The sequence below is a fragment of the Mus caroli genome, unplaced genomic scaffold (assembly GCF_978045245.1).
Source record: "Mus caroli unplaced genomic scaffold, Mus_caroli_1 scaffold_15, whole genome shotgun sequence".
In the NCBI taxonomy this organism is placed as follows: Eukaryota; Metazoa; Chordata; class Mammalia; order Rodentia; family Muridae; genus Mus; species Mus caroli.
The window spans coordinates 64,687,858-64,713,503 of NW_028227270.1; the positions used below are offsets into that span (position 1 = coordinate 64,687,858).

Consider the following 25,646-nt stretch of genomic DNA (forward strand, 5'->3'; position numbering starts at 1 on the left):
TACTGCAAAACTGTTACTTGCCTGTGGGAAGTCATTAATTTCTAATTCTTCCTCGTATCTCTTGAAAGACTCGCTCTGCCCACCCTCCTGTCTCTCTTCCTCCTGCTTCTCCAAAGGCACGTAGTTGAGCTTGGCATTGATTTTCTCAGCAAGCTGCTCTGCAATGGTTTTCGCAGACACAGTGGGAGCCAGGATAGTGCCCCCTCTGAGGATGGCGTTGGTGGCCTGCTGCATCACATCCTACAGTTAAGGAAGAGCTCCAGTTAAACCTCCACTGCAGCCGGGCGTCTGAGTTCGAGGCCAGCCTGGTCTACAGAGTGAGTTCCAGGATAGCCAGGGCTACACAGAGAAACCCTGTCTCAAAAAAACAAAAAACCCAAAAAACAAACAACAAAAAAACTTCGGCTGCAGAGAGCACCTCGGCCTCAGCACAGACGACTCCCCCAGAGCCCCACATGTCCTGTGTAGCCCTGTCCACAGCTATGCTGTCACTCACCCCTCTCTCATCCAGGACAGAGGGATACTCAGCAGCCCACCTCATCTCACTAGATAGACACTGGTCGTGAGCTGACTCTCAATACGACACATAGCACATGACCACTAGGCATCTCTACTGCAGTATGATGCTTGTGCTAGCACCACCGCTGAGTCTTCCCACCCACACAATCCATCCAAACACTCAATACATTATAGTAAGTGACTCACTCAGAATCTTCAAAATACTGTCAAAATTAATTACATCATCCTTTGGGCATTCTAGAAAGAGTCTATTTTACTTAAAGGTGATGGCATACTCCTGTAATCCCGGCACAGGAAAGGCAGAGGCAGTCATCTCTGAGTTCAAGGCCAGCCTGGTGTACAGAGTGTGGACAGCCAGGGCTACACAGAGAAATCCTGTCTCCCCCCAAAACAAACAAACAAACAAATAACAACAAAACACACCACAGAATCTTAAAACCTTCCAAAACACAAATCATGTGAAATGTTTAAAGAAAACATCACACTCTACTGTTTAAACAAATTATTTTGAATGAGAATTAGGTGTTCCTATATCAAGGAAATTGTTGCTATACCTGATAGACCCACCCAATGAAACAGATTAGGAAAAAAAATAATTAAATTTTTTCATTTTTTGGTAAGACAAAACTGCAGTATAAACTGGATTTTTTTTATCCATAATGTTTGGGGAGTAAAACATTTAGGAGCTTTAAATTTTTAAATTTTAGAATATTTGCACAGACATTACAGACACAGACATTTGAAAGCATGCAGTACAGTGGTGAGCCATGCCGTGATCCCAGCACCGTGGCTTGAAAGACACATGTTCAGCATCAGGTCCCCAAAGCAAAGTTTCAGATTCTAGCCTGGGGCTGCGTGTCTGCTCCATAGGAGCCATGCATGGCTAACATGACTAACTGGCTTTCTGAAAGGGGCACGCAGAGACCTTCTGAAGGAAAGTATCACAGAATCCTGCATTGAGCATAAAACATTCTTGAATAGTCCATCTCTAACAAAACTTTTTTGTTGTGCTCAATTTAACTCCTGGAAAGGATCTACATTGAAAGTAGTGTCTGGCCGGGCATGGTGGCGCACGCCTTTAATCCCAGCAGAGGCAGGTGGATTTCTGAGTTCAAGGCCAGCCTGGGCTACAGAGTGAGTTCCAGGACAGCCAGGGCTATACAGAGAAACCCTGTCTTAAAAAAAAAAAAAAGAAAGTAGCACACTTTCTGAAGCACACTTTCACACAGGACACTTGTAAACTTGGCGTGTAGGAAGTAGAGACAGGAGGATGAGCAGTTCACAGTCACCCGTGGCTACCCAGAGAATGCAAGGCCAGCCTAGGCTGTAAGAAACCCTGCTTTTTAAGAAAGAAAAAGACTCTTTCCATTTCTGGATCTTCACGGCAACAGCAGCAATGGCTCGGGACAAATTACTTAATACCTGAGACTCGATGCCCAGGTTCTTCTGAGCGTTGATTCTGAGAGCCAATCTCTTGGCGATTTCTAGCTTCTCAGCATTGCCTGCAGTGGGCGCGGGCACACTGGACGTGCCGGGTGCAGCCATGTCCTTTACTCTCTTCTTTGAATTAAACATGCTTTCAATCTGTTCATCAATCTAGGGCAGGAGAGAAAAACAAATCAGGGGTTAGTAAACACTGCGTTACAAGTATTAACTGAGCTGGGCGGTGGTGGCGGTGCACGCCTTTAATCCCAGCACTTGGGAGGCAGAGGCAGCCAGGGCTACACAGAGAAACCCTGTCTCGGAAAACAAAGTAAAACAAAAAAAAAATTTTTTTTGTACATTGTATTTATGTGAGTTTTGAGGGCTTATATGTCTGTACACCGTGCGTGGTGTCTTTCAGGTTGGGGCCTGACGAGGTCAGAAGAGGACGTCGGATCCCCAGGGACCATGGTTAGTGATGCTTGTGAGCCACCATGTGGATGCTGGGATTAACCCGGGCCCTCTGGAAGAGCAGTAAGTGCTTTAAACCTGTCACCTATGCAGCCCAGATCTTGACCTTTGACTCTCCAGCCCCATCTTCCAAGTGCAGGGGCTACTGGGGATACAGGCTTGCACCACTGCACTCAGTTCACTGCTAGAGGTCAGACCAGCAAGCACTCTACCAACTGAGCCACATCCCTGGCCTATTTTTTTTGAATGAAGAAAAATGGGTTGATGTAGTGGCATGTACTTCTAATCCCAGCACTCCAGAGACTGGGACAGGAGGATCAGCAGTTGGCAGGCCAGGGCAGGCTACATAACAACTCCCAGTCCAACAAACAAACAAACAAACAAACAAACAAACAAACAAAGGGATAAGGAAATGAAGACTGGCTTCCCTATGAGCAAGAGCAACAGACGTCATGCAGACCCTAGAAACTTAGCTATACTCTCACCAAACCAGGAAACGACAGACCACTTGCTATTGATGTGTGGGTGTGTGCATCTCAAAGGACACATGGTGGAGCTGGCTCTTCCTCCCATCCTTACGTTGGGTTCTGGGTAGAGAACTCAAAAGTGGCCAGGGTTACATGGCAAGCGCCTTCTCCAAGTCATCTCTCCTGCTTCCACGTCTTTTTTTTTTTTTTTTAAAGATTTATTTATTTATTATATGTAAGTACACTGTAGCTGTCTTCAGACACTCCAGAAAAGAGAGTCAGATCTTGTTATGGATGGTTGTGAGCCACCATGTGGTTACTGGGATTTGAACTCAGGACCTTCGGAAGAGCAGTCGGGTGCTCTAACCAACTGAGCCATCTCACCAGCCCACGTCTTTTGTTTTAAAAGATGTCTTTCAACAGGGCTTGGTGAGGTGGCTCAGAGGGTAAAGGTACTTGCCATGAAACCTGGTGACCTAGCCGGGCCTTGGTGGCGCATGCCTTTAATCCCAGCACTCGGAAGGCAGACAGGGCTACACAGAGAAACCTTGTCTCAAAAAACCAAAAACCACCAAACAAACAAACAAAAAAGAAACCTGGTGACCTGAGCTCCAGGATCTACAAGAAAGGAGAGAACTGAGTCAACCACACTGTTCTCAGACTTTCGCACACATGCCACGGTGCGCGCATGCATGCATGCATGCATGCATGCATACATACATACACACACACCATCAAGTTAATAGAACAGAACTACAAAAACACAAAGGACAAAACAAAACCCAGCTTTGCCCACAATGAGCTGAGGGACCATGACGGAGGTCGCAGAACTGCCCTCTTCAGAGCAGCTCAGATGTTGTGGCTGTCTTCTCCAATGAAATGGTCTGCATTTATCTTCTTTTTTTTTTGGTTTTTCAAGACAGGGTTTCTCTGTGTAGCCTTGGCTGTCCTGGACCTCACTCTGTAGACCAGGCTAGCCTCGAACTCAAGAGATTCCTCTGCCTCTGCCTCTGCCTCCCAGGTGCTGGGATTAAAGGCGTGGGCCACCACGCCCAGCAGCTGCTAGCTTCTTTTTTAAAAAGAAATTAGTGAGGGTACTTGTTGAAGTGAACATTTAACTGAGTGAGGCTGGTTTAACTTAAACAGCATACACACTATTGAAAATCTAAATATGTAAGATCAGAAATGAGGAGTTTATATGGTACAAGTTGAAAGTTTGCTTTTGACACTGTTAACTTTTTATAATTCTACCTGTGTGGGGGATGGGGTGGGGGTATACAGCAAGCATGAGTGCAGGTATTACCAAGGAGGTTAAAAGAAGACACTGCCGCTGCCTGATGTGGGTGCTGAGAACAAACTCTGGCCCTCTACAAGAATAGCAGATCGCTTCACCATGCTGAATCACCTCTCTAGCCCCTGGCTTAAGCTTTCTTCTTTCTTGCTTTTAAAAATCACATTTATGGGCTGGTGAGATGGCTCAGTGGTTAAGAGCGCCGACTGCTCTTCCAAAGGTCCTGAGTTCAAATCCCAGCAACCACATGGTGGCTCACAGCCATCCGTAACAAAAATCTGATGCCCTCTTCTGGAGTGTCTGAAGACAGTTACAGTGTATACACTGTAAATAAATAAATAAATAAATCTAAAAAAAAATCACATTTATATTTATTTTGCATGCATGTGTGTGACAAATGGTTTTTAAACATGGTTAAAGCTATCAGTGACTTTCACCTTGAAAATTGGGTGGATTTAACGACTTGCTCCTCATCACCGTTTTTTCTTGTCTTCTGAGACAGGATCTCACTATGGAGCCCTGGCTAGCCTGCAACTTACTCTGCAGAGCCGACTAGCACGGGATTCAGAGGGATTCTGCCTCCCGTATGAGATGAAAGGCTGTGCTACCAGGCCCACTCTAGCATGCTACCTTTTGAGTTGACTCACTACAATGACCAAACAGGAGCTTTACCTCATGCTAGGCTCGTGTGGTACATGACATGCACACACCAGGAGACTCACCCTGTCTGTGCTTAGTGTGGTCTCAATGGCATGGTCAGGCTGGACACACTATTCTCAGGGAGGTTAAATGTAGCCATTATATGAGAGTTTGCTCTACTGCCCAGGTCCACCTTGTACTTTGGCCGGAGTCTCCGACCACAGCCCTCTGAGTGCCATAGGACACAGAGCATCACCACATCTAGCCTGAGATGGAGTTTACTCTATGCAAAAGCTGTCCTATGAGCAGGTATGCTAGGCAACTGCTGCACTGAACAAGTTAAACAGGTTACTGTGGTTCTTCTTCAACTTATCATGAACCACCCCATCGTGCATGTGCAGACTCAATACTTACATCAACTGCAGCATCCTCATCATCAGAATCTTGCAGGCCAAGAGCAGCTTTCTGCAGCTTTTTCCTCTCATTGGCTAAAGCCTGTTCTGTTTCATCAAACTTGAATCCCTTGCCAGAGAAGCCACTACTCTTTTTAATTATTTTTCCTTCCTTTTAAGAAAAAAGTTAGCAAAGTTAATTTTTAGAGAAATACTATTAAATATTTTCAAAGTAGAATACGCCAACTGAACAAAAACACTATGCAAAAGAGAAGATTCTATTTTCGCAATTTTTCTTTTCAAATATGCAAGATATGTACTCTTAACATGAGCATTTGGGAGGCAGAGGCAATAAATTTCTGAGAGTTCAAAGCCAGCCTGGTCTATATGGCAAGTTCTAGGATACCCAGAGCTACACAGAGAGACCCTATCCCAAAAAACAAAACAAAACACCAAAAACTAAATACAGTTATCATATAATGATCTCACAGTCATGCTAATGGTTCCTCCAATGGAAGTTTAAAACTCACAGCTTTCTGTTGATCTTTGAAGTCACTCCAGAGTTTTTCTAGGTCAGGAGGCACTGCCGTCCCTGACAATTCAAGAGCTTTAATGATGTCACCAGCATATCGAGCTTGATCCTCTGTGATGAAGGTGTAGGCATAACCCTGATGACAATGAGAAGGACAATGAAACAAAATGAGTCACCGTCAAGAGGAGAAACCCAGGCCTTTCATGGAAAACAATAATGACAAGCTTAGGAGAAAATGAGCATCTCACTGACGCTTAAAAAAGAAGTCTAGGGTGCTTGCCCAGTGTGCACAGGTCCCTCGGTTCCATCCCAGCACACAGGTACAGACAGCTACATGAGGAGTTCTAGGCCCATCCAGACTTTATATGAGATGGGGCGGGGGGCATTGAAGGAGATTCTACAAGATGTAAAGACCTTCTGTAGCTACTGACAGAAGGATTAATAATGAGATATTGCCACACTACTGAGGAAGAATCCACAGAGCCAATGCAATGCCCAGAAAATTCCAATGACATTCATCACTGATGAGGAAAACAATCCTAAGTTCACACAGAGGCAAAGGTGGCAAAGAGTATGCGCATGTGCAGCTAAGAGGAGGAGCAATGATGTAGACAGCATCACGCCGCCTTAAGTTCAATGTAGATTTTGACATTTCTTTGAAAAAATACAGTTATGGCGGCGTGGCTTTATTACTGGACTCTATTTTCGGTGTTATCTGTGTGTCTGTTTTCTTGTGTCAATATTATGCTGTGCTCATCTCTTTGGCTTTCTTGTATAATCTGAGGTTAGGAACTATGGAGGAACCAAAAGGAGCGAGCAAACAAAGGTGATGTCAGAGCAGCAATCGGCTATGGAGGCTGCGTTAAGTTCCCACTGCAGAGTCCAGGGTGGAACAGAACATCCTCTCCAGCCCAAGCCCTTACAAACACCTAGCAGACACCAGGGAGCTACGGCAGCTGGCTGCAGCTCCTGACAGGTGTCTGCTCGGGTCCTGCACGGAGGAGTGTCCCTGCCTTGTCTCAGCTACAGGCTTTCTCCACCGCGCACTGAACCTTCAGCCTCCCTCTGCTGGAGTGATTCACCTTCCACTGCTCCTGTCAGGCTGGCCTCTTCCCTCACCGTCAAGAGGCCAGTCTATTCTCAGACAGGTTTTTATTCTTCTTCACACCTAACAGTCTACCACTATAATGTCTGCTACAGGCACATACGAACATTCTGAAAAGGCCTCCAACAGCACAGGAAACAGCCCTAGGAATTGGTAAATGGGATCACACGAGTGTAAAAGCTGCTTCACAGCCAAGGAAATAATAACCAGCAGTAAAAGACACCATAAAGAATGGAAGGAAAAGCACAACCAAAACCTAGTATATGAAAAAGAATTTTAAATAAGTAAATAAAATTGTTAATACAAAGAAAACCGGAAGGAAATGTTTTGCCAATTCTACTCCAGAAGAGGGTAAGAGCTAAGCTATATGGAGAACTGGCAGAATGAACAAACAAACGAAGGCAGGTATCAGCAGGGCAATGAACTCAATAAATAAATGACCAATATGTACTCTAGTATGTACATGCTTGTTGAGAGAGCACACAACATGTGGATCAAGTGGGCAAGGTTGGGCAGCCATCCTCAGGTGCTGTCAGGTCACCCACTGCCCTAGGTTTGCCAAGCAAGCTTGGCAGGCTGGCCAGCGAGTCACAGGGATCTACCTGTGTGTGTGCCCCGGCCTGCTTGGCATGGGGGTTGCAAGTGTATGCTTGCACAATGGCTGCTTACATGGGTGCTGATGCTGAATCCAGACCCACACTGACTGAGCCATCTCTCCAGTCTAGCATCCAGAAGAAGCAAATTACAACCACTTTGACATTCCATCTCATGCCAGTCAGAACAGCTAACACTAAGATGACAAATGGAGCCTTGGCAGCATGCCTTTACTCCCAGCACTCGGGCAGACCTCTGTGAGTTAGAGGCCAGCCTGGTCTATAGAGCTAGTTCCAGGACAGCCAGGGCTACACAGAGACAGAGAAACCCTGTGGCAAGAAACTTAAGAGAGGGAGGGAGGAAGGCACTATTTGCAGTTGCTAAGCAGCACAGAGGCACCAACAGATAAACGGATGAAAACTCAGTGCACACACACACACAGAGCACAATTTTATACAGATGAAAAGAAGACTCATGACATTTTTAGTAAGTGGTACCAAAAATCATTGGGTTAAATGAAGACAGACAGACTGAAAAGATCAATGTGGATCCTCTCTTTACTTTTTATGTATGTATGCACACATGTGGGGTGAGGGTAGGTCATGAAATCAGAAAGAGAGGAAGAAAGGGGAAGGGCAAGACACAGAGTACCCGAGCTGTGAGCAGAAGGGCTGGGAAGAAAGAGCAGTGGGGAGGAGGGACTGAACTGAATCACCAATAAGAATGCACACTAAACCCCCATAAAGAAAGCACTCTAGTGGATACTAGTTTTCAAAAATACTTCCAGGGCAGAGAGATGGGTCAGCATTTAAAAGCACTTGCTGCTCTTGCAGAGGACCCAGCTTTGATTCCAGTCACCCACACGTGGCTCACATCCATCTATTACTCCAGTTCTATGGGACCCAAAGCCCTCGTCTGACTTCCCAGGCACCAAGCATGCACATGGTACACACATATACATACAAGGAAAACAGTCATACGTATAAAAAATAAATGTTTAAAAAATATTTATCTTTTGTATATGAGTGTTTGCCTGCATGTTATGTCTGCACCACATAGAGGCACTGCCTTTGGTGGCCAGCAGAGGGTGCTGGTTCCCTTGAATGAGAGTCCAGTGTCCTCCGGAAAATCAGCCCCAGCTCTCCAGCCCCTTTCAAGATGTTTGTTTTGTGGGTTTTTTTGAAGCACAGTCTCTTTCTATAGCAAATGCTGGCCTTGAACTAATGGCAGGGCCTCCTGCCTGGGCTCTGTACGTTCTGGGACTGTGTACACAAGTCGGCGTTTGGAGTCCTCAGCTTTAATGACTTAGTTTTAGGATGTTTGGATACGCAGCCTTCCACAGCTGTGCAGCGCAAGGCAGTCTGGACTCTAACTCTGCTTCCAATTGCTGGTATTAAGAGGATGTATGTTCACGCTCTGTTCTTGTTTCTAGTGCACAGAGAGTGTGTTCGCAGTCAATACGCACTCAGATACACCGCTGACTCAGGCACACAACCTTCCTTGGAGTCTGCAAAGCCTAAGCCCTCACATGTCCCCTGCAACGTTTTAGTTCAAGCAAAATGAAGCCTGGGACAAGGAAGGGAGGCAAACCACACTTGGGTTCTCGCCTTCACAGACATCCTATCCCCACTGTCAGGAGAAGCCAATGCCAAGTCTTCCAGCCAGGCTCAGCTGCTGCACTTCCCAGGGGCTAAGAGTCCTGATTTCCACCATTATAAACACACACACACACAAAGACAAGAGTGAGAGTATATGTGGCCCCTAAAACATACACTTGCTACTCCTTGTTTGTTTGTTTTTCCTGACTGTACCCCGGCTGTCCTAGAACTAGTTCTGTAGACGGGTTAACCTTGAGCTCAGAGATCACCTGCCTTTACTTCCAAAGTGCTGGGATTAAAGATGTGCACCACCACTGCCTATTAAAAAACAAAAACAAAAAACTGAACACCACCACCACCAAACCCTTTATTCACGTATTTGTGTGTACATATATTTGAAGTATGCCTTTGTGCCACCACATGTGTGCAGGAGCCCATGGAGGGCCCAGGGCCCCCTGGAAGTAAGTGGGTAACAGGCAGCTGTGAGCCAGGATGGGCATGCTGGAAACCTTAACGAGGTGTTCCATAGGAGGAGTCAGTGTTCTTAAGCTGTAGTCACCTCTCCAGGCTCCTCAGAATGTCTCAGGTAAGGACGTGCAAGTGACACAGCTTTACGTGCCCCAAGTTTCTCATCTACAAAATGAACTCATAGCTACCTCACTGGGCCACTGAGGACGAAACCACGGATGTGAAGACCTGATAAGCACTACTGCTACCCCAGGACGCAACACCTAAGGTTAATCACCTCATTTCTCATAACAAATACTCTCATGCCTTCAAAAGTAATTACTGGGGGAAGGGAGACCGAGATGGCTCTGTGGGTGAGAGCACTGACTGCTCTTGCAAAGGATCTGGGTCCATTCCCAGCACCCACATGGCACTCACAGTTGTCCTAACTCCAGTTCCAAAGGACCCAACGCCCTTTTCTGGCCTCCTTGGGCAATATATGCACATGATACATAAACATGCAGGGATAACATCCATGTAAATAAAAACTAATATATTAATTTTTTTCTTTTTAAAAAAGGAATAATTAGCTGGGCACATAGCTTAGTGGTGAGGGGCTTGCTACAGTTCTGGGTTCCACACACAGCACTGCAAAATAGAATAACAGAAAAAAATAATTGCTTTCTTGCATGTGGTGTCACATATACAGTCTGTGGATAGTCCTGACAAAGTAAAATCTGATTGCCCAAATGAAGCAGCAAGGTTAGAATGGTGGTTCTCAACTGTGAGTCCTGACCCTTTTGGGGTCACTTACTAGACATCCTGTATATCAGATATTTACAATTCATAAAAGTGGCACAATTAGTTATGAAATAAAAACAAAAATGATGTTATGGTTGGGGTCACCACAGCATGAGGAGCTGTGTTGACAAGTTGCAGCATTAGGAAGGCTGAGAACAACTGCCTCAGATGCTATACTGACTAGATGACAGTCAAGCCGAGAAAACGAACAACAAAAGGCACTGAAATACCCTGAAGTACACAAATAAGCATCTCTATGTGCAGAACATGCTAGAAAGAGAAGAAAATCTGGAGACACACGAGCTGTTACCACTACGTGCTAGAGAGCACGAGAGCTCCTGATAATGTTCTTTTTGCTTTTAAATCTCTATGAGTATTTTCCTGCATGTCTGTGCGCCACCTCACGTAGGCCTGGAGCCTAGAGGGACCAGAAGAGGGGACCGAGATCCCTTGGAACAGAAGTTACAGATGGCTGGGAGACACCATGTGAGTGCTGTAAACAGAACACAGGTCCTCTGCCAAAAGGAGACAATGGTCCTAACTGCAGCACCATCTCTAGAGATCGGCATTTGATAATTTTAAGAACACAAAGATACATGTATACATGATTAACACCCAATATGTCTTGCTAATTTAAAGATTTTCAAAATATCACCATAACCTCTGTTACCCACCCCTCACACTGAGCACCTGTGCTGTAACAGACACGGCTGTAAGGCTTTATCCTACTGAGCGCCTGTGCTCTACCACAGATGCGGCTGTAAGGCTTTATCCTACTGAGCACCTGTGCTGTAACAGACACGGCTGTAAGGCTTTATCCTACTGAGCGCCTGTGCTCTACCACAGATGCGGCTGTAAGGGCTTACCTTGTTGCCCGCTCTTCCAGTCCGCCCAGCTCTGTGCACATAATCTTCATAATGATTGGGGCAGCTGTAATTCACTACAAGAATTAGATGTTTCACATCGAGACCACGAGCTGCAACAGACGTGGCAACGAGGAGCTTGCAGGTTCCATTCTTAAAGTCATTTATGATACTGTCCCTGTCATATTGATCAATACCTGCAAGTAAATTAAAGAGACAAATGTTGAAATTTTCCATTTCCACTGAGAAAGTTCTAGATACAGAAATAAGAAACAAATTCTGGGCTGGAGAGATGGCTCGGGGGTAAAGAGCACTAGGTGTCTTCCAGTGGATAGAAGTAAACTCCCAGCACCGTGACACAGCTCACAGGTGGCACAGCTCACAGGTGCCCACAACTCCAATTCCAGGGGCTCTGACTCCCTGTTCTCATCTCCGAGGGAACAAAGCACACACATTAGGTCCAAACACTCACTCCCATAAACTAAACAAACCTTAAAAAAAAAAAAAAATCGAATAACCAGGTATGGTGGCGAACGCCTTTAATCCCAGCACTTGGGAGGCAGAGGCAGACAGATTTCTGAGTTCGAGGCCAGCCTGGTCTACAGAGTAAGTTCCAGGACAGCCAGCACTACACAGAGAAACCCTGTCTCGAAAACAAACCAAAAAAAAAAAAAGAGAGAGAGAGATCAATCTGATGATTTCTCAAAAATTTAAGCTCAGACTTCACTACTTCACCATTCAGAAGGAACTAAAAGCCATTAGATATCTACATATTATGTTCATATTATACACAACAGTCAAATAATAAAATCACCTCAGGGGCCTATCAATAAGTGAATCAAAAGATAGTAGGTATATCGTATAAGTATATACAATATAAGTATATTGTAAAGTATATAAGTATAAGTATATTGTATATTGATATAAGCATATTGATATATATTGATATAAGTATATTGTAAAAGGATATTTATTTATTTTTTTTTTAATTTTTTTTTAAAAGATTCATTTTATTTATATGAGTACACTGTACACTGTAGCTGTCTTCAGACACACCAGAAGAGGGCCTTGGATGTCATTACAGATGGTTGTGAGCCACCATGTGTTTGCTGGGAATTGAACTCAGAACCTTTGGAAGAGCAGTCGGTGCTCTTAACCCCTGAGCCATCTCTCCAGCCCTTATTTATTTATTTATTTATTTATTTATTTGGTTTTTTGAGACAGGGTTTCTCTGTGTAGCCCTGGCTATCCTGGAACTCACTCTGTAGACCAGGCTGGCCTCGAACTCAGAAATCCACCTGCCTCTGCCACCCAAGTCCTGGGATTAAAGGCGTGCGCCACCACGCCCGCCCGTCTGTAAAAGGATATTGTATCCTTCTTTTAGAAGAAAATCTAATACAGTTTAAAATATGATTCTTAGGGCTGGAGAGATGGTTCAGCAGTTAAGAGCACTGAATGCTATAGGTGGAACAACATTATGAACTAACCAGTACCCTGGAGCTCTTGTCTCTAGCTGCATATGTATCAAAAGATGGCCTAGTTGGCTATCACTGGAAAGAGAGGCCCATTGGACTTGAACTTTATATGCCTCAGTACAGGGGAATGCCAGGGCCAAAAAGTGGGAGTGGGTGGGTAGGGGAGTTGGGGGGAGGGTATGGGGGACTTTTGGGATAGCACTGGAAATGTAAATGAGGAAAATACCTAATTAAAAAAAAAAAAAAAGAGCACTGAATGCTCTTCTGAAGGTCCTGAGTTCAATTCCCAGCAACCACATGGTGGCTCACAACCATCGGTAACAAGATCTGACGCCCTCTTCTGGAGTGTCTGAAGACAGCTACAGTGTGCTTACATATAAGAAATAAATCTTAAAAAAAAAAATGACTCTTAAAGTCATCATGACTGCATGAAGCAGACCAAACACGAAAGGATACAGAACGCATTACACATCATACAGTACACAGGATAAGGAATTCATGATGTTACAATGACAGGTGAAGGGGAGAAATACAGAGTAACTGCTGCTTAAGAGGTACAGTTTCTATTTGGATGATGAGAAAGCAAGGAAGCAGGGATATGCTTCAGTGGAAACTTCTTGCTCCATAAAAACAAAGACCCAAACTCGAGTCTCTAATGCCCATGTCAACAGTCAGGCAGGCCTCTTTGATCCTGTAACCCTAGTACTAGATGTGAAGACAGGTCGATTCAGACAGCTCAATGGCCAAAAAGCCTAGCTGGTGCAGTGAGAGACAAGACCTGCAGGCAGTTGTGAGACGCCACCGAGAGCAGCCTCCATTAGATACAACTGGAATGTTGTTAGGCCAGGGTCTGACCACCTGATTTCTTTACCTCCACTACAGACCACAAAGCAAATATTATTATTCTGAGCAAGTTGAATGCAATGACATGCTAGTAGGTAAGTCAGCGTCACCTCCGTGAAGAGACATGCAAGGGTACGACGCTCTCATCAAGTCCTTCAGAAGACCGTCCGCGTGTTCCTGCTTGTCCACAAATATAATGACAGAGCCTGACTCCTGATAATGGCCTAAAAGCTCCAGCAGTTTCAAGAATTTCTTTTCTTCTTCAATCACAATCTGAAAATACCACAATGTAGCAAGTTAATGTAAGAAACACAAACATGTCCTAGAACAAAACAGTTTAATCTCGAGCTTCCTACGCCTTAAAGAGCTTAAGCAAAAGCAACAGACTTTTCACTGGTAGGTTTGTAACTGTGGCAGCTGGTCACTGGTTTTCTCTGTCCCTCAAATCTTATTAATCAAAGACAAGAAAGATGTATAGTGTTTCTGCCAGCTTTCAATTCCGGGAGGAAGCACTAAAAAGAGCTTCCTGAGGTCAGGTCCATGTTCCGGGCAACATGAAGGATGAAGTGACTTAACTTCACAAGTGTTCCGCCTATTTCACACAAAACCAAATGATACACTGCCTAACCACCAAAAAATGGCGCCTTCCTGACCATGGTACCTACCACCTGCTGTTCCACATCGGAGCAAACCACACTCCTGCCTCCAACCTGCACCTCAATAGGTTTGCTCAGGATCCTGCGGGCCAAAGCCTCCATAGCTCTAGGGAAAGTGGCTGAAAACATAACTGTCTGTCGGTCAGGACGAACGTTATCCACAATGCGCATGACCTGAAAAATGACACATACAAATACGGTGAGTCTCCAAAAACTTGCCCAAAGCTCAAATTAAGCAGGAAGAAGTTAAATTCATTATCTTAGAAAACCTGAACTTATTGTATGCCTGAACTGGCTGTTCTCACTTTCACTTCCCCACCAAAGGAGAACCTGAGCAGGGGTGAGGGTAAAGGATGTGCTGAAGAAGCCTGAGAGCCTGAGCCCCACACCCAGCCCCGGGGCAGGAGAAGGGCAGATCTCCAGGCTCACAGGTCAACATCTGCAACGCCAGGTCATAGTGACAGACCACGCATAAAAAGCAAGGTGTAGACTCCTGAAGGACGTCCAGTGCCACCCTCTTAACTTCCAGACACATCTGCACACACATCCGTGTGCACCCACAACCCTGTCTTACAAAACCAAAAAAAAAAAAAAAAGGGCTGAAGAGATGGCTCAGTGGTTAAGAGCACTGACTGCTCTTCCAGAGGTCCTGAGTTCAATTCCCAGCAACCACACAGTGGCTCACAGTCATCTGTAATGAGATCTGATGCCCTTTAAAAAAAAAAAAAAAAAAGAATGCAGTTAAGTCATGACTGCTCCTGAAGCCATGCTTGCTGCTTGTCACCACGCCTTGCTTTGCCATCATAGATGCCAAAACATAAACTCCTTCTTCCTGAAGCTGCATCCGTCATGGTGATTTATCAGTATCCACGTAGCGCCCCATGACACCCTAAGCCCTACTTACCCTGTGTTAATCTACAAGTAAATCTCACAAAAATCAGCATCACTCCTAATTTCCTCTCCATGGATTTTTAGTAGTAATAATAAACAAAGGAACAGCTTGGCTCAGTAGATTAAGGAACTTGCCGCCAAGCCTGAGTGCCTGGGTTCCATCCTAACACAAAGCTTGTTCAGCCCTCTTCACATTAAACCGAGTTCAAGTTTCCTCTGGCTTCTTCACTTGGTTTCAGATATACTCATAGAGATGGGAAGACTATGACAGTAAGTCCTCTGCTCCAAGCTAACTAGCCTGCTTCTCTTCAACTGTTCAGTGTTCAAGTATCCCAGCATCCTGGTTTAGGCCGCCTGCTCGCATCTCACTTGGAACCCAGTTTCTGATGCTAAATACGACACTTAGTGTGAGACAGCCGATGCATCCCTGGAGGATACTAAAAGGGTAGCCAGCCACCCACTCCCACTGTTCTCCCATGCCCAGTCTGTCCTTTCACAAGACAGGATTTCACTATGCATCTCAGAACCACATGCAGCCTGACAGTATACTCACAACTCACACCTGCTTTCTGGGCCTTTGTCACCATGCCACAGGGTCTCTCTACCCAGCCCTGACTGACCTGGAACAATGTAGACCAGATTGGCAAATATCTGGTCAAATGCAAAAATCTTCCTTCCTCTGCCTCCAAAGTGCTGAGATTACAGGTGTTAGCTTACAGGTGATGTCACAAGGTTCCTGCCAGGGACCTTTGTCATTACCTGCCACCATTACCCACTGCCACCAAGTACAGGCTGCAAATAAAAAGACTGCTCACCACCCCAACTCTCTCTCTCTCCTCTGTATTCCTGTGTGTTCTGCCTCTCTGTCCTTTGCCTCTGGGCTCTGTTCCTGTCCGTCCGCCTCTCTCTCTTCCTAGGCTCTCACTCCCCTCCTTCTTCCTTTCACCAGGCTGCCGCGTGGCATGGCATGGCATAGCATAACGTCTCAGGGGCACCCCTCACAGCACTGTATTTCATAACAATAGGCATGTGCCACCATGTCCAGACAAAATATCCAAGCTTTTAGTAATCTTAGTATCAGAATTCTAAATCCAGCTTGACCAGTGATATTTTCTAACTGCTGGGGACTGTGTGAAGAAAACCCCTCAACAACTTTTAGGAAGTTAATCTGAAACAGACATATTGACTGCAATTCCCTGTGCTGCTAATACAAGGTAACAGTGGACAACACGGAATGAGTATGGATTTCAAGACCACACAAACACTTCATTCTCATAGCAATCACAAAATCAAAAACTTAGGAGTCTTAATGAGGAGATGGCCGGAGAGCTGGCTCGTGGGGAGGACCCGAGTCCAGCTGTGTGTGCCCACCCAGCACCCACACGGAACAGCTCAGTCCCCGGCAGTCCAACTCAAGGATGAGCTGACACTTCTGGCCTCTGCGGGCGCCTGCGCCGTATGCACACAACCAGACACTGACACACACAATTATAAAAGAATAAACCTTTAAAGTTACAAAGAAAGTGAATGATTACCTGTGGTTCAAAACCCATGTCAAACATTCTGTCTGCTTCATCTAAAACAACATACGTCACTCTTCGAAGATTTGTGACCCGACCTAACGTGAGAAGAGAAAAGAGAGACCAAAAGAAAACTAACTATCAGCCACAGTTCATGATGACAGCCAAGAACTTTAAAAAAAAAAAGTAAAGGGAACTAAAATGCCTGACTTAAGCAGAGGGGTAGGTTAGGTTTCTTTAAACAGTGAAAAGAAACTTTGGTCTCAAAGTCTTAATCTAGTGGCAAATACTTTCTGGCAATGGGTGTATGAGGCCCTTTATTTTGTCAAACTCGTCTCTTGCATACCATCATAGGGCCTGAAGAACCTGTAAAATTCAGAAAACAGCCCTCTCCAAAACACATCATAAAACTAAGACTGAGATGGAGCATCGAGCCACATCAGCCATTATCTGACCGCATCACCTAGAAAAAAACATATTAGAGATTACAGCGCATGTGTGGAAAGCAAGTTCTAGTGCTAACTACGGCAGGCAGAGCCTTTCTACTATTCTACAGCCCACTTCCATACAGTTAGAAGCACCTTAAGTGGGCAGGTCAAACCAGTCACTGGGCAACAAGAGATTATACAAACTTCAAAAAATAAACGCATCCCATATAAATATACTTTTCTACACAAAGAAACACTTTAAATTATTAATTGCTGCCACTGATTTAAATAAGTAGTTCTGGCTTCTTATAGTTAAAAACTAAAAATACAGAAAATTCTTCCTCAAAGATCAATATACTAATAAGCATTGCTACCAACTGTAGAACCTGGCAAAAATATGTATAAAATAGTTATTAAAAGATAAACAAAAAAGACAAATAAAGGGGGAAGGTAGTATTAATCAAGATGAATTTCAGGAGGTTTCATTAATACAACAGTGAGAAAATACAAGGGATTACACAGTCAGCCTTCATCCCCAAACCACCATCTGCTACACAAGCGCAAGGCCTCACCAAACAACCTCAGGGAGGATTCATTTACCCCAAGCTTCAGGCGGACACGAGTACAAACATGCACTTCTGGGATCCCAGCACTCAGTTACAGACACATTGAACGCTGCAATGGAAACCTCCAAAAGCTGTCTCTTCAGAAACTAAGAACAGCTAGTGTCCACACTAATATCTCCAGCTGCCAAGAGCCTCGAAAGGTTGGAAACAGCATTAGGTCACCTACCTTTGACGGTTACCGTCTCGGAAGCCCAGGTCTATAATCCTCAAGGGCCTTTCTCCACAGAAGTTAAATAATGTCAACAGTTTAGTATCAGTTTTGATAGGGAATATTTTAACAAAGCATAACATTTGAGCTAAAAACATGCAGTATTTATAAAAGACATAGTTCTTGAAGCTGCAATAACTTAATTTGCCTATTATTATAAAATACTAGCTCCTGGGGAGAATTTTATAATAAAAAGACTATGATGCCACTTTTTCAATACAAGAATAAAGAAAACAAAAAGACTAAGTCAAACGCAGAGTTAGTTGTGAATACAAATTGAACTGCCAAAGACTTATTAGTATGTTCAACAATATATGTGTTACAATTCACATTTTAAGATATTACAGCTTTAAGAAGAAACATAGAAACCCTCTGTTGGTTTCTCATATCTGCTTTAACAAAAATCATGTCAAGTTCAAAAAGGAAAGAAAACAAATAATAAAATACCCTTGACTTACCACTGTTAGCTGCTAACATGTCAATCATTCGACCAGGTGTGCAAACAATAATTTCAGCACCTCTTTTCAGCTCAGCAATCTAGTGAGACAGGATGAGATTGTATAGTCTAGTCATCGTTACTTCTTACAGATGTGAAAGCAGTGCATCTGGCCCTTGCCTGGCCCTACCACATGGGACAAAGCCTAAGCAGGACTGGAGACTGGCACATGACCCTCGGGCTGCTACAGCACTGATGGAAGGGGACAGCAGGATGACCCAGGGGCAGAAATGTGAAACTAATTTGAAACAAAAGAATTCCACAAACGTTAGTTTGGAACTATTGTTCAAAACCAAGGAAGGAGGATAAGAATAAGCAGTAAATATATATTCTAATACAGAGATTAAAGCTTTCGAAATTTAGGAAACCACGCCAAGGGTTTTCTAAGCCACAACCAGCAGTTTTACAAAGAGAACAGACATTGAAAGGCACTCTGGACATGGTAACCTCTGCTTGACCCCTACAGACACATGTGCTTGCAGCAGGTTATATTGTGGGCATGCACTAGGCCATTCTCTTTCTTTCGGTCCTTTACTAGAGGAGCAGACAGTACCCCTAACCACTGACCCATCACTCCAGCCCTAAAGCAATTATAATCTCTGGAGGCTTTACCTAAAAGTCATCTCCTAGAGTTACAGATCCACCCAGAGTGAATCCTTCTGTGGCAAATATTCCAGATGACCTACCATTTCCTGTTTCTTACATATGTTTTAAGGTCTTTAAGAAAGTAGTAGTGGCGCACGCCTTTAATCCCAGCACTTGGGAGGCAGAGGCAGGCGGATTTCTGAGTTCGAGGCCAGCCTAGTCTACAGAGTGAGTTTCAGGACAGCCAGGGCCATACAGAGAAACCCTGTCTCTAAAACAAACAAACAAACAAAAAACAAAACAAAGAAAGAAAGAATATTATAAGGCTAGTGATATGATGTAGTGGGTAAAGTGCTTGCTGCCAAACCTAGCCTAAATTCCACTTCCTGATCTCACATGGTCAAAGTAGAAAGCTGACTCCTACAAGCTGTCTTCTGACCAAAACACACATGCTGTGGCATGGGCACATGGGCAAACATACACAAACAAGCTGACACACACGCATGCACATGTGCACACACATATACAATCAATAGTTCCTTTCTGGTAGAACTGAAGCTGTACTGACAGCAATCACAGTCACACACAGGCTGTTCCTGCCCACGCTGTAGCTTCTTTCCTTTTTCTTCTCTGAGCAGGGCCTGAGAGGCTACGCTGATCTCCAAGCTAAGGTGAGCCTGATACCATCGCCCTCCCCTGCCCTTGACTCATGCTCCCTGCATAGACTCTAAGATGTATTCCTGTTGTGACTGCTTTAGTATTTGTTTTACTGACAGGTGTGATGGCACATGCCAGTTTCCCAGGATTACTTGGAAAATGGAAGAAGATAGGCTACACAGCAAGTTCAAAACCCACAGGGCTACCAGTGATCCTGTCACAAACAAATACACCCAATCTGTTTCACAGAGGGCAGTGGAGGCTCATGCCTTTAATCCCAGCACTCTGGAGGCAGAGGCAGGCAGATGCATCTCTGAGTTTGAGGCCAACCTGGTCTACAGAACGAGTTCGAGGACAGCCTGGGCTACACAGAGAAACCTTGTGCTGAAAAAAAAAAAAGCTGTCTTATAAATCTTTTTCTTAATACAGACCACACAAATGAACTGGCAAAATGAACAGCTCAAGTATTAAAAATATCAGAAAAGTGAAAATTCCCAAGATATGCTCTTACAACACTAGTTCTAAAGTTTTCTTGCTAGGCATGGTAGTGTATGCCTTTAATGCCGGCAGTTGGATCTCCGTGAGTTTTGGCCAGCCTAGTCTACACAGTGAGTTCCAGGACAGCCAGAACTGCATTAACAGAGAGATCCTGTCTTGGAAAAATGCCACATAAAAGACAGTCAAGGTTAGCTTAAGTTTTTGCACCACCATTAGGAATAATGATGATAGAAGCCTAACACTAGAAGGGAACCTTAATTAGTATCCATTAGAGAGGACAGCTTGCATTAGACAGGAATTGTTGGGTCTGGAAATCAGGCCTCAGTTCTGAGGCAAACATCAGCTCCAACCTAGTTGGTCAATTTATTTTAGCATTCTAAATAATTTTCACTTATAAAATGGAAAGACTGAAATGTGCTCTGAAATGGCAGGAGAACATGCCAATGCTAAGAATTTAGCTACTTTCAAACCTCTGTACCTGGCACAGTTATGTTTTCTTTATTCCCTAGGTTTTCTGAGAAATAATTACTAACAATAAAGTGTATGTATTGGGAGCCAGAAGGCTATAGCTCACTGGAACAAAACTCCCCTCCTAGCATTCAAGGGATCCTTGGTTCAATAATACTCAGCACACACAAAAAGATTGTATTTTACGTACACCAATATATGTGTTCTAATATACACGCATGGCTATCGAGGGATTTTAATCCAGTAACCTGGCTACTCTGGCTGGAATACAGACATGCCCTCAGTACACACCTTTTATCTCAAACAATGAAAGTATAGTTAGTTTGTAGAAGGAAACGTGGTGTTTGAATGTGAGTCTAGTTGAGTGGCAGACAAAGTGACAAATCAGAGAAAGATTTGACAGAATAGGATATGCCCAACTCGCACAAGTTAGGGAAAGAGAAGCTACTTAAAGGGAGCATACCGTCAGTCAGACACACGGACAGACAGGCAGGCAGGCAGGCAGGCAGGCAATTTTACCCAGACAGTTATAGGAAGACAGGTCACAGAGAGAGAATAAGCTGGACACAGGTGAAGACAGAAAGAGCCAGAGAATGAGAAGGTGCCAGAAGATCAGAACAGATTGCTAGAATTAGTTTGAGGCCAAGCAGAGCTATTCAGTCAGAGGCTGAGAGAGAAGCCAGATTGAATCAGTCAGCTTAGAGAGGAGTTTGAGCCAGCTGCGCTGACCAGTCACAACAAGAAAGGGAGAGCTTATTCAGCAGTAAGTCTCAGAGACTAAAAACATTCTTGGACTAGATTAGATTGTACGGAGGCTAGAAGCTTCCAGGACTAGGCCCTACGTTAGCAGATGGAGGCAGTAAGCTTTGGATAAAAGTTACTTTAACATGTTGCAAAATGCTTAACACAATCTAGTCACATGTTACAGAGTCACCAATTTTTGTTTTTTGTGAAAAAAAATGTCAAGATCTACTCTGTTTAAAATTTAAATCTATAACAGCATTGTTAACTATAGTCATGTTACACCCAGTCTGTACACAACATATGCTTCAGGCAGTACATTCTTAGGAGGTCAAGGGTGTAAGACAGAGTCTTGCCTCATATACCTAGCTGGTCTAGAACTCATTATATATGAAGCTCCTTTCAAACTTGTAATGATGCCCCTGCCTTTGCTTTTCTGAGTTCTGGGATTATAGAAATGTCGAATGTACGTACATATATACACACAACCTGTTAGGGACTCTATGTAGTTTTAAGGCCTCAAGCTGCTGATCCTCCCTCCTCAGTACTAACACCGGGTTAGAGAGGCACACCACAGCCACACACAGGCACACACAGGCCCACCACAGGCACGTACTGTATTCTACAATTATTTCCCCACCAAATACCTTGAAGATTTTAAGGGCAATCACTTACATCAAACACTAAAACAAAAGAATCGCGTAAGTCCCGGATCATTCACCCTGCAGACACAGACAGACGAGGGCTTTATTCTAACTACCTGCTCGCTGATTCCTGTCCCTCCATACACACAGACCACTCTCAGTCCCAAGGTCTTCGAAAACTTCTTACATTCTTTAGTGATTTGTAAAGCCAGTTCTCGAGTTGGAGTCATGATGACAGCTGAAAAGAGAAATATGTCAAAGCCGAACCATCCAACCCTTGAGGTGCTTTAAAGCGTAAACTTTAACCTCTGCACAAGAGTTTGTGTCTCACAACCAAACTTGTTTGTCTGTGTAATCTGAAAACTATTTCAGAAGCTAAGGTGAAGGGCAAAGAAATTCTTTTTTTTTTTTTTTTTTAAAGATTTATTTATTTATTATATGTAAGTACACTGTAGCTGTCTTCAGACACTCCAGAAGAGGGCGCCAGATCTCGTTACGGATGGTTGTGAGCCACCATGTGGTTGCTGGGATTTGAACTCTGGACCTTTGGAAGAGCAGTCGGGTGCTCTTACCCACTGAGCCATCTCACCAGCCCGGGCAAAGAAATTCTTAAGAACATGCTTCAAGAAATTAAACCCTACTTAACCCTCTGAAAAATACTTGAATGGAATGCAAAAAGATTTCAACAGCAAATCAGACTAGAGAATTAAGTGACTCCTTGAGCTACAAAGCTGCACAGCGGCTCCCAGAGAGCACTTCCTTCTGAGGCACTGACGAGAGGACTCCGTGCCTTGTAAGTGCATGACAAGAGCTTAATCACGGGCCCTACTCAAATACACAAATAGGAATTGCAAACATGAGAAGAAACCAAGTCCGAAGACCTAACCCTGCATGAAGCACCAGCACTACCGCCTTGAGGCCAGCCATCGCCTCGGGAGTGACATTTCTCCTCATACCCTGGGTCTGTGGTGCATGGATCTGGACTAAGAGCACACCTCAACATGATGCGCGAGGGCTCTACCTGCCGGGTCAGAGCTTTAAAACTGAGCTGGGCCAGCCTTGCTTTTGTACTTCTGAGATGTCACTCCAGAGCTCTGAGGGTTCTCACGACCTGCTGTAAGGGGAAATCAGCCCCAAAGTGCCGTATTGATAAAGGAAATGCACATAAAGACATCTTTTTGTCATAATCAATAACTTTCTGATGTAACAACAAACACATCTTCAAAGAATGATGTAATGAGAAGACTTGTACCTATTGGTCCCTCCCCTTCTTCTAATGACCTCTGATCCATGATGTGTCTAAACATGGGCAAAAGAAAAGCAATGGTTTTTCCACTTCCTGTCTTGGCAATGCCAATCAAATCTCGTCCAGACATTATAGCAGGAATCGCTTGAGTTTGGATTGGTGTTGGCTTTTCATAGCCATGCCTTAAAAATAAACAAAAAGAATGCAATGTTAAGATACATGGAGTAAACAAATGAAAAAGAAAGTACTTAAAGGCCCAGTGTGGTGGCACACACCTTTCTCACAGCACTTAGGAGGAAGAGGCAAGAGCATCTGTGAGTTCAAGGCCAGCCTGGTCTACGTAGTGAGTTCTAGGACAGCCAGGGCACATAAACAGAAATAGAACTGAAATCCAAACAGATATTTGAGTGAAGGGCTACTTTGAGTAGCAGGACATTGAAAAACACAGATAACCACCAATACTTACTTTTTGAGGGAATTTAGTATCTTCATGGAAATTCCACACTGGACCCATGACTTAATTGGTTTGGGGCAACCTTTTCCTTTAACTGTAATGCCCTCCATTTCCAATCGAAACACATTCACCTCTAGAAACAAAGGTCCAGTTAGAAGCTTCCACACTTTGTTCCACTGGTACCATCTAACTACATTTACTAGGCAGCCAAGGGTCAAAGGCCTCGCCTCCCTAAAGTGCTATCAAATAAAAGCCCACAGCATACAAGAGAACACTAACACCCAGAGACACAGTAATTTATCACTGCTGCAAACAGCAAGTGCCCAATTTCAACATTTTGGTTTTAATATTTTCTTCAATTGCAACAGAATAATGATTGACAGTCCAACCGCCTGTTGTAGCCGAGTTGCTTGGCTCACCTCTCAACAGACTGACAGCTGTCAGTCATACCAACAGGGCCAACACAGTTTGTTTGAATCGGACATGAACAGTACTTTCAACTCAAAGAACTGCCACTGAATCCATTCTGCTTTTTAAAAAACACTTCCAGAACCAACCCAGGCCCGTCCACACTCCCCTGCAGGAGTGGACCATTTGCTCTGAGCTCACAATAAAGGAATAAAACTCGCACAGCATCTTACCTTCTTGAGACATTTTGGCTAATTCTGGAACTTCAACATAAAAGTTTTTTCTAAATGGCTCGTATTCGATTTTCCCGTGATCAACTGGCTCCAGAAGTTTCCTCTGCTTCGTCTGGTAGCCTGTGAGGGCCGTTTGAAGGTCAACTTCTTCCTCCTCTGAGGAATACTTGAATTTGGGGGAACAAAAGTAAAGTCTGTTATTTATTTTCCCTTCCAGGAGACACAGAGTCCTCGCTGTCAAAGCCCCCTCTCTCCTAGGAACCAGTCTGTGGACTGCTGTGTGCTGCGATCTTACTCTGACCCACAGGGCTGGCGTGCAACCCCAGGAACCTGAAAACCACATCACCTAAAAAGCTCAAGGAACAATGTCCATGATTTTGAACATAAGTAAATCAATTCCTTAAAAAGTTTCCAAGTTAATTTTTTTCTTTTTCTTTATTCAAAGTTCAGGAACAGAGACCTCACACAACCCTCAGAACTGTCGTAAGTTCTGCAGCTCTTTCTTAGTCAGACCTTTACAGTGTAGTCATAAGTTCTGCAGCTCTTTCTTAGTCAGACCTTTACAGTGTAGTCATAAGTTCTGCAGCTCTTTCTCAGACAGACCTTTACAGTGTAGTCATAAGTTCTGCAACTCTTTCTCAGACAGACCTTTACAGTGTAGTCATAAGTTCTGCAACTCTTTCTCAGACAGACCTTTACAGTGTAGTCATAAGTTCTGCAACTCTTTCTTAGTCAGACCTTTACAGTGTAGTCATAAGTTCTGCAACTCTTTCTCAGACAGACCTTTACAGTGTAGTCATAAGTTCTGCAACTCTTTCTTAGTCAGACCTTTACAGTGTAGTCATAAGTTCTGCAACTCTTTCTCAGACAGACCTTTACAGTGTAGTCATAAGTTCTGCAACTCTTTCTCAGACAGACCTTTACAGTGTAGTCATAAGTTCTGCAACTCTTTCTTAGTCAGACCTTTACAGTGTAGTCATAAGTTCTGCAGCTCTTTCTCAGACAGACCTTTACAGTGTAGTCGTAAGTTCTGCAACTCTTTCTCAGACAGACCTTTACAGTGTAGTCATAAGTTCTGCAACTCTTTCTTAGTCAGACCTTTACAGTGTAGTCATAAGTTCTGCAACTCTTTCTTAGTCAGACCTTTACAGTGTAGTCATAAGTTCTGCAACTCTTTCTCAGACAGACCTTTACAGTGTAGTCATAAGTTCTGCAGCTCTTTCTCAGACAGACCTTTACAGTGTAGTCATAAGTTCTGCAACTCTTTCTTAGTCAGACCTTTACAGTGTAGTCATAAGTTCTGCAACTCTTTCTCAGACAGACCTTTACAGTGTAGTCATAAGTTCTGCAGCTCTTTCTCAGACAGACCTTTACAGTGTAGTCATAAGTTCTGCAACTCTTTCTTAGTCAGACCTTTACAGTGTAGTC

At 44.0% G+C, this 25,646-nt stretch overlaps 1 protein-coding gene across 1 annotated transcript in view; it reads right to left on the minus strand.

The window, feature by feature from the left end:
* Ddx46 (DEAD-box helicase 46) overlaps positions 1–25,646 on the minus strand; it is a 51,328-nt gene that overhangs the window by 5,114 nt on the left and 20,568 nt on the right. The window contains exons 8-20 of the mRNA XM_021180249.3: positions 24,219–24,384; positions 23,590–23,710; positions 23,130–23,305; positions 21,994–22,115; positions 18,247–18,325; positions 16,542–16,624; positions 14,125–14,289; positions 13,570–13,732; positions 11,145–11,338; positions 5,732–5,869; positions 5,224–5,373; positions 1,942–2,115; positions 22–240 (exon numbers count right to left, since the gene is read on the minus strand). Coding sequence (XP_021035908.1) covers positions 22–240; positions 1,942–2,115; positions 5,224–5,373; positions 5,732–5,869; positions 11,145–11,338; positions 13,570–13,732; positions 14,125–14,289; positions 16,542–16,624; positions 18,247–18,325; positions 21,994–22,115; positions 23,130–23,305; positions 23,590–23,710; positions 24,219–24,384 — 1,950 coding nt within the window. The remainder of the gene's footprint in view (positions 1–21; positions 241–1,941; positions 2,116–5,223; positions 5,374–5,731; positions 5,870–11,144; positions 11,339–13,569; positions 13,733–14,124; positions 14,290–16,541; positions 16,625–18,246; positions 18,326–21,993; positions 22,116–23,129; positions 23,306–23,589; positions 23,711–24,218; positions 24,385–25,646) is intronic.